This window comes from Gobio gobio (assembly GCF_949357685.1).
Source record: "Gobio gobio genome assembly, chromosome: 19".
NCBI classification, from domain to species: Eukaryota; Metazoa; Chordata; class Actinopteri; order Cypriniformes; family Gobionidae; genus Gobio; species Gobio gobio.
The window spans coordinates 41,031,722-41,040,496 of NC_137112.1; the positions used below are offsets into that span (position 1 = coordinate 41,031,722).

The 8,775-nt window shown below is 36.6% G+C and overlaps 1 protein-coding gene across 2 annotated transcripts; it reads left to right on the forward strand.

Annotated features, from left to right (window-relative positions):
• The first annotated feature begins 1,705 nt into the window (after window positions 1–1,705).
• fam43a (family with sequence similarity 43 member A) lies at window positions 1,706–3,914 on the forward strand. 2 transcript variants are annotated; one of them, XM_079844511.1, is made up of 2 exons: window positions 1,706–2,980; window positions 3,321–3,914. In XM_079844511.1, the coding sequence occupies exon 1, from the start codon at window positions 1,907–1,909 to the stop codon at window positions 2,948–2,950; it is 1,044 nt and encodes a 347-aa protein (XP_079700637.1). In that variant the 5' UTR covers window positions 1,706–1,906; the 3' UTR covers window positions 2,951–2,980; window positions 3,321–3,914. The 2 variants fall into 2 exon arrangements, with proteins under 2 accessions (XP_079700637.1, XP_079700638.1); XM_079844512.1 differs by having other exon boundaries at window positions 1,706–2,952.
• The last annotated feature ends 4,861 nt before the right edge of the window (window positions 3,915–8,775 follow it).

Consider the following 8,775-nt stretch of genomic DNA (forward strand, 5'->3'; position numbering starts at 1 on the left):
AATATTTCCGAAGAGAAACCAAAAGGCTTAGTTCCGATGGTGAATCGTTTGCAAACTGAACAAAATTGTTAGCGTGCCACCAGCAGAGGGCATCGCATAACAAGCTTCAGATTCGCCCAAATCCTTCTTCCTACTCTATGCCCCTCTAGATAAAAGAGGGACAGTAGTAATAATAATAATAATAATAATAATAATAATAATAATAATAATAATAATAATAATAATAATAATAATAATAATTATAATAATAATAATTATAATAATAATAATAATAATTATAATGAAATATTATTGTTAATAATAATTATATGTAATATATTTAATCATTGTAATATTTAATTAATAATGACATTTTGTTGTGTGTGTGTGTGTGTGTGTGTGTGTGTGTGTGTGTGTGTGTGTGTGTGTGTGTGTGTGTGTGTGTGTGTGTGTGTGTGTGTGTGTGTGTGTGTGTGTGTGTGTGTGTGTGTGTGTGTGTGTGTGTGTGTGTGTGTGTGTGTGTGTGTGTGTGTGTGTGTGTGTGTGTGTGTATATATATATATATATATATATATATATATATATATATTAAATATGTATAATAAAAGGATGCATGCTTAAACTTTATTATAACAGGCTTTTTATTATTGTAGAATGTCATAATAATAATAATAATAATAATAATAATAATAATAATAATGAAACATTATTGTTAATAATAATTATATAATATATATATATATATATATATATATATATATATATATATATATATATATATATATATATATATATATATATATATATATATATATATATATATATATATATATATATATATATATATATATAATAAAAGGCTGCATACTAAAACTTTATTACGGCAGGTTATTTTCATTATTGAGAATATGTCATAATAATAATAATAATAATAACAAGAAAATATATTAATCATTAAACATTATTGTTAACAATAATTATATGTAATATATTTATAATAAAAGGCTGCATGCTGGAACTTTATTACGGCAGGTTATTTTCATTATTGTAGAATATGTAGTAATAATAATAATAATAATAACAATATATTAATCGTTAAACATTATTGTTAATAATAATTATATTTAATCATTGTTATTTAATTAATAATTACATTTTGTTGTTTTCATTGTTATTAAATATATAATAACAGGCTGCATGCTTATATTTATTGCGACAGATTATTTTCATTATTGTAGAATATGTTGTAGTGATAATAAAAAATTATTACATTATTATTATTATTATTATCATAGTTGTTGTTGTTGTTAATTATAATATCAAGTTGCATGCCAACATTTTTAAAGCAAAATTTGCCACCTTATGGAAATTTAAAGAAAAGTTTGTGTTTTGTTTCACCTCGGTATCAATATCAGTAAAGAAGATTATATGTGCAGAGAAAAACATTTTATTGTCCACGAACTAACAAACGAAACATAAATAAATAATGGCTTTACTCCTTGGCATAGCCTACGTAGCATTAATCTGTGTAGAAATGAGAACAAATAAGCCGATATGAGACACATAAATAAATAACTTTAATAAATAAATATATGGAAGCTTGTGCAACAGCTAGGCGAAGAATTCCAGGCACATTAAAGCCCGTCTTGGTATTGTCCTCGCTCCCCTCTGTGAGTCTGAATTGGTTCAGTCCGGTATATAAGTGACTGATTCACGTTTGTACTGTACAGTTTGTTATTTGGTGATGCAGCGATTAGGGCGTCCGGCGCGATACTCCTCCGCTCACAGGTCTATGAAGTGCTCGGCAACTTCGAAGATGTCTTAAAGCAAGCCGACATATGACTAAAGACGGTTTCGAGGTAGAATTTAGGCGTTATAGAATTACTAGAGTAGATTTAGTGTCTCCATTGCCCTCAAGACGACCAGCATGTTGCCTTGGAAGAAGAACAAGTTCGAGCTGATCGAGGAAGACAAGCAGCATTCCAAGCAGAAGGGCTATGCCGTGAGCCTCAACTACTCCGCGCTCACCTCCTTCGCCAAATCCTGCCCAGAAAGCGCACTCAACAGAGTCGGGAGCATGTTCAAATCCAAGAGGAAAAAGGTGAAAATCACCAGCGAGGACCCTACATACACAGTCTTGTATCTGGGGAATGCCACCACCATTCAGTCCAAGGGGGAAGGATGCACGGATGTGGCCGTCAGTAAGATCTGGGGCAAGAGCGAGATGGGGAAGAACGGCACCAAGATGAAGCTGACCATCAGCTCGCAGGGCATCCGCATGGTCCACGTCGACGAAAAGGCGAAGAGACCCGGACATCTCTATTTATTGCACCGGATCACCTACTGTGTCGCAGACCCGCGGCTTCCCAAGATATTCGCCTGGATCTACCGGCACGAGATGAAGCACAAGGCGGTGATGCTGCGCTGCCACGCCGTGCTGGTGTCCAAGCCGGAGAAGGCGAAGGCCATGGCGCTGCTTCTCTACCAGACCTCAGCGACAGCCCTGGCCGAGTTTAAAAGACTCAAAAGAAGGGACGATGCCAGGCACCAGCAGCAGCAGCTGATCGGGGAGCAAACGATTCCCTTGGTGCCCTTGAGGAAGCTGCTAAACGGACAGTGTTACTATAAACCCCCGGTGGAGCGCAGCAGGAGCGCACCCAAGCTGGGCTCCATCACCGAGGACCTGCTCGGGGAGGAGGAAGAGGAGAAAGCCATGCACTTTGAGTGCGAGGATATTCTGGACAACGACAGCGACTGTGGGTCCAACGGCAAGCAAGAACTGTGCCAGATTATCAATGACTTGGGCTCCATGAGTATAGGGAACGACGTGCAGACGCTAAAAGCCGACCTGAGAGTGACTCGCCTGCTGTCCGGGGAGAGCACGAGCAGCGAGTCCTCCATAGAGGGCAACCAAGAAACTGTTTCTGTGTCCAATGGCTTTGTGGATAGGAAAATGCAAGAAGTCGGCTGACAGCTCTTGAATAAAGACAATCTAATGACAGTAGCCACATGGTAATAAGGATATGCCACTTCATATGACTTGAAAGCGCGCTGTTATTCACGGCAAGTGTGTGAAAACCTATGAGCTGCCTATCTAGACATAATGTTTGGGCCCAAAAAGTTCACTAAAATCTAATTGCGGCCTTAAGTAAAAGTGCCAAAGTTACAACCTGCACTTTATTTCAACCATTCTGAATGGTTTAAGAGATTTGAGTTTAAACGCCAGGAACTATTGTGACAAGAGATGAGAACCAAGACAAATGTAATGCACAATTTTTTTTAGTGGATGTTTTGAGTCCTGCTACCTTCGAAGTGCACCAAAATGATGTCTAGGTAGGCAGCTCACTAGTTTTGAGACAAGCCATGGATATGTTTGAGGATTTACAGACACTCGCACAATAATCCCTCATTAGGGGTCTGGAAGGAAGTTGCCCTGCGCAATAAGACGCTTAAAGTCCCTGCTTAACCTCTCCATGGGGAAAGAGGTTTTAGGAAAGATCTGTTTACCTATTATGTTTCCCTCATGGAAATGTTTTTTTTTTTTTTTAAAGAAAACAACAATCCTGAAATATGTAACTCAATCTTTTTTTCTTTTCTACCTTTTCTTTCTTTTGAAAGAAGAAATGTCTAGCCGAACATTGAGTTACAAAACTACTTTCCTTTCAGGATGTTCCGTTTGTATTTTTGTTTTGTTTTTTACATTTTGCACTGTGGTGAATCTCAGATGAGTATTATGTTATTATTTATGTGCATAATATTGTTTTCCTATGAATGTTCTTACAGACACGTTTTATCTTTGCTGTGCAAAAGAGACCGTTTTCCTGATGTACAGAGATGTATATATTAAATACATAGGCTAATGTGTAAACAAAATGCATTATTTTTTAAACAATGTGGTTTGTTTCTGTGAACACCAATAAAAAAAAGTCAAATGCACATCGATGTCGAACATTCTCTGCAACGTCAGCAAGTAGGTCAACTATTATTTAGACAACTTGAACTTCCAAGCAGGTTTAAATTTGCTGTCAGATGCTCTCAAGTGCACTTTCAGAAGCATGCAGGCACCATCTTACGCTCCCTTTGGAATCTCACAATAGCTGGCACGTTCGCACTGAGGGGGAGCCGCACAATCCCTGTGGTGAGAGTGTTAATAACGCTGGCAGAGATGACACTTCCTATAGTGCCACAAACTAGCAGCTCTTCATCGCTGTACATGTTCTGGGGCCTTCTTCCAGATCTGCAAAAAGTATGGCAGAGGAAAGAACAATTAAGAATTTTAAAATGCAGTTATTATGCTAAACTCATTATTAGACCAATTAACTGTCACTGAGTTTAATCAAAATAGCTATTTGTACTGTTATAAAGAAATGAACCGGCTTCCCCATATTGACATATGGGCTCTAAAAACAGGAACAGCAGTCTAAGCATCAAGTTCCCAAGTTCCTTAGCTCTCAGTTTCCCACCTCCATGCACACAGAGAAATAGGGTGTCAAAATTGTACCTTTAGGGGTACAACAGCTTGTCGCTGGGGCAGTACCCTTAAAAGGACACATTTGTACCTGTTTTACTCCTAAAAGGTGCATATTAGTACCTTAGAGTACAAATACCTTAAGGTCCTACTAAGAACCTTTTTGTGGTAAAAAAGGTACAAATGTGTCCTTTTAAGGGTACTGCCCCAGCGACAAGCTGTTGTACCCCTAAAGGTACAATTTTGTCACCCTATTTTTCTGTGTGATGGGATTCACCATCAAAAGCTTCAATATGCACTGCATAATGCATAACAATAAATGGATATGCTCAAACGAGCCTGCATATTATATAATTAGCCTATAAGAGAACAGCCTATCAATGTGTTTCTCTGCTGGTGCTTCCTTTAATAACAGATGTTTACAAAATGAGCTTTATTCATAGATAAGGATTTCTGTCTCCAATTATGAAGAGTCATTGTAATAGTTTTGTGTGTGAAAAATACCCTTCGATTCGGCAGGGATGTTAACAAAAATGAAACACAGAAAGTTCTTTCTCACCCATGAAAAATCCATCATGAGGTGAACTTTGTCTCTGGCTCTCTAATAGAAAATTGCCTAATTGATTTAATGGCTCATGCGTGAAATTGAATTAAAGAAAGCGCATTATTAGAATGCATCACAGTGTTGATGAACTATAAATAGTGAGAAGATCTGGATTTCTGCAGGAAGGTGCTTTTTAAAAAGTGCTGCTAGTCTTAATTATTTGTTGTAGTGTTGCGTAACTGTTTCTCTGTTGAAGCAGGGTTTGGCATGGCAAAGGAAAGCAATATGAGCTTAAATAATGCATGCTGTTGTTTAAAGCCATGCAGCCTCACAGGTTAGTCTCCTGTTACACCTGTCTAAAAAAAGAACAACTCACCCGCAGTCTCTCACACACACACACACACACACACACACACACACACACACACACACACACACACACACACACACACACACACACACACACACACACACACACACACACACACACACACACACACACACACACACACACACACACACACACACACACACACACACACACACAGGATTCCCTAATGTCTTGCATCACGTTTTGCGCTGGTGCATTTGCACAAGCCCTAAATATGTAATGTCATCATAGCAACCATGGCAATTGGATTACAGAATCACATTGTTTTTATTTCAATCTCATTTGTTTATTGGTTAATGAAATCAGACAAACTGTCATACACTCTAAAAAAAAAAAAAGTTCTATATGGCACCAAAAATGGTTCTTGGCTCGTAATCATAGGGGAACCTTTTTTTGTGCTTCAGTGGTTCTTCAGCGGTTCTTCAGAGGTTCTTCAGAGGTTCTTCACCGGTTCTTTGACTAAGGTGCTATATAGCACCTCTGAAGAACCGCTGAAGAACCACTGAAGCACCAAAATTGGTGCTATATAGCACTAAAAAAGGTTCCCCTATTTTTTTTTTTTTTATCCTTTGTTTTACCAGGGTAGTCACATTGAGACAGTAGTCTCTTTTTCAAGTGAGCCCTGGCCAAGAAAAGGCAGCACATAGCTAAAAAAGACATAAAAACAGAGATGGACACAACATAAAAAACATAAATACAATTAACAAGTAAGAATATGCAGGCTGTAAACAACAAAAAGTCTAGACACACTCACATGTATGATGTAAAGTGTCTGCCAGATATGACTTGAAATCAGAAATGGAGATAAACATATTTAGTTTCAGTTCTTTCTGTAGTGCGTTCCAGGTTGACGGAGCATTGTAACGATAGGCTGTTTTACCAAATTCGGAGTGAACAGTAGGCACATTGAAAAGTATGCTATTGTTAGACCTGAGGTTATATCTATTGTTTGTTGCCAATGAGAATACTGATAAATATGATGGTAATGATCCAGTAATTGCTTTATAAATGAAAATCAACCAATTGCGTTGTCTGCGTATAGACAGTGGTAACCAACCAGATAAGCTGTACAAATTGCAGTGGTGTGTGTTATAGTCGGCTTTTGTTATAAATCGTAGTGCTGAATGGTAGACAGAATCCAGTGAACGCAATACAGACTTTGAGGCATGCATATAGATAATGTCGCCATAATCCAGAACAGATAAAAATGTGGCTGCTACAAGTTCTTTTCTAGCTTTCAAATTAAAACAAGCCTTATTTCTAAAAAAGAAACCTAGCTTTACTCTAAGTTTCTTTACCACATGCATAACATGAGGATTAAAAGAAAGATTTTCATCCAATAAAAAACCTAGATATGTGTAGCATGACACCTTCTCTATTTCCTGTCCCTGTGCGGTTACAATTGGAGTTAGAGAACTCCAATGATTACGAGCCTTTTTTTTTAGAGTGTATATTAATCCAAATCAAAGTCAAATACATCAAAAGGTCTTAATTTGTTTGGTAAAACAAAATAGTGGGTACACTGTAAAAAAAATATTTAAAAAGTAAGTTACCTGGTTGCCTTAAAAATTTGAGTTAATACACTCTTTAAAAAAAAAGGTTCTATATGGCACCAAAATGGTTCTTGGCTCGTATTCATAGGAGAACCTTTTTAAGTGCTGTATAGCACCAATTTTGGTGCTTCAGCAGTTCTTCAGCGGTTCTTCTGCGGTTCTTTGACTAAGGTGTTAGCACCGCTAACTAAGGTGCTATATAGCACCATTTACAGAACATGTTAAGATATGGTGCTATATAGCACCAAAAGTGGTTCCTCTATGATTACGACAAAGAACCATTTTTGGTGCCATAGAACCTTTTTTTTTTTAGAGTGTACAATGAACATTTGAGAATCGACATCATCCTTTATTCAAATATTATTCAAATATTTTGTAAGAATATTGCGTAATTGTGTTTTATTTGTAATAATGCAGTGAAACATGCCAAATTGTGCTATTTTCATGATTTATCAATTTTTTTTAAAAACTTATGTGGTTCAGATACAATAATATTTTGAGTTTCTATTTATTAAACCAATTTCCTTCATTGTATTAACTCATATTTTTAAGGCAACCAGGTTACTTACTTTTTTAAGTTAAACCAACAGTATTTTTTTTACAGTGGGATAGTTCACCCAAAAATGAAAATTATTTTGTTCCATACCTGTATGAGTTTCTTTGTTCTGTTGAACACAAAAGAAGATAATTTGAAGAATGTTTGTAACCAAGCAGAGAGAGCAACCATTGACTAACATAGTATTTTTTCTCTACTATGGTAGTCAATGGTTGCTCTCTCTCTGCTTGGTTACAAACATTCTTCAAAATATCTTCTTTTGTGTTCAGCAGAACAAAAATAAACTTTTTGGAATAACTTGAGGTTGAGTAAATGATGACAGAATTTTCATTTTTGGGTGAACTATCCCTTTAAACATCTTGGAAAGAAAACTAAAAACTAAAACAACAACAAATCAAAGCGAAACAAAACAAAACAAAACAGGTTTTGGCTGGTGTTTGATCTAAATTTGGACGTTTAGATTTACATGTTTAAATTTAGCTTGAATGCCTAGTCAAATTACTTTGTGTGACAACACATTCCATTATATTTCAGTGTCAACAAATATAAATAAATGAAATCAAATTACATAAACATCTGCTGAAGCATATTTTAAACAGAGAAATGTGTAATGGGAGTAAAAGGATAGGCTGTTTTTCCATAATACAACAATTAGCATGATTTTGGAAATTTGATGAGAAATAATATATTACACCCACAATCTTGTCTCAAGGCGACAAAATGTTCACCACTGAGGGCTCCAAACAATACTGTTATTTTGAAAGTAAGACTAGAGTGTAAACAGCTGTTATCGTAACGTTTTTAGTGCGGGTGTCACCATATGTATGCAGTCACAGAGTTTATCTTTTACATCTTGTTCTTTTCATGCCCACATTTTCAAGAGTCAGTGGGATCTTCTCAGAGAGCTCATGAAATGTTAACGCTGGTGTCCTGCACTAGCAAGCTGCTCCTCTCCTTACTGTTTTCTGCACAAGCGGCTCCCCCAGAGAGCAATACATTTCAGTACAGTTATTTCCATCCTTCTACTTACAGACAGGAAATGGAATAATAACAGGAAAACAGGAAGAATCACAAGACACACTCCAATCTGCACACTTAGATTGGGAGATTTCATGGAAATGTCCTTCTCCAAGGGCTCATGTTTCATTTCCATTCGGCCAGTGTGTGTTTTTACTTTATAGGACATAACATGGCACCTGCTCAGTCATGTGCAGCACAAAAGACAAGAAGCAACTGTTTTTTTTAGATAGTTAAGGAAAATATGATACAAAGCAGTATGTCAGG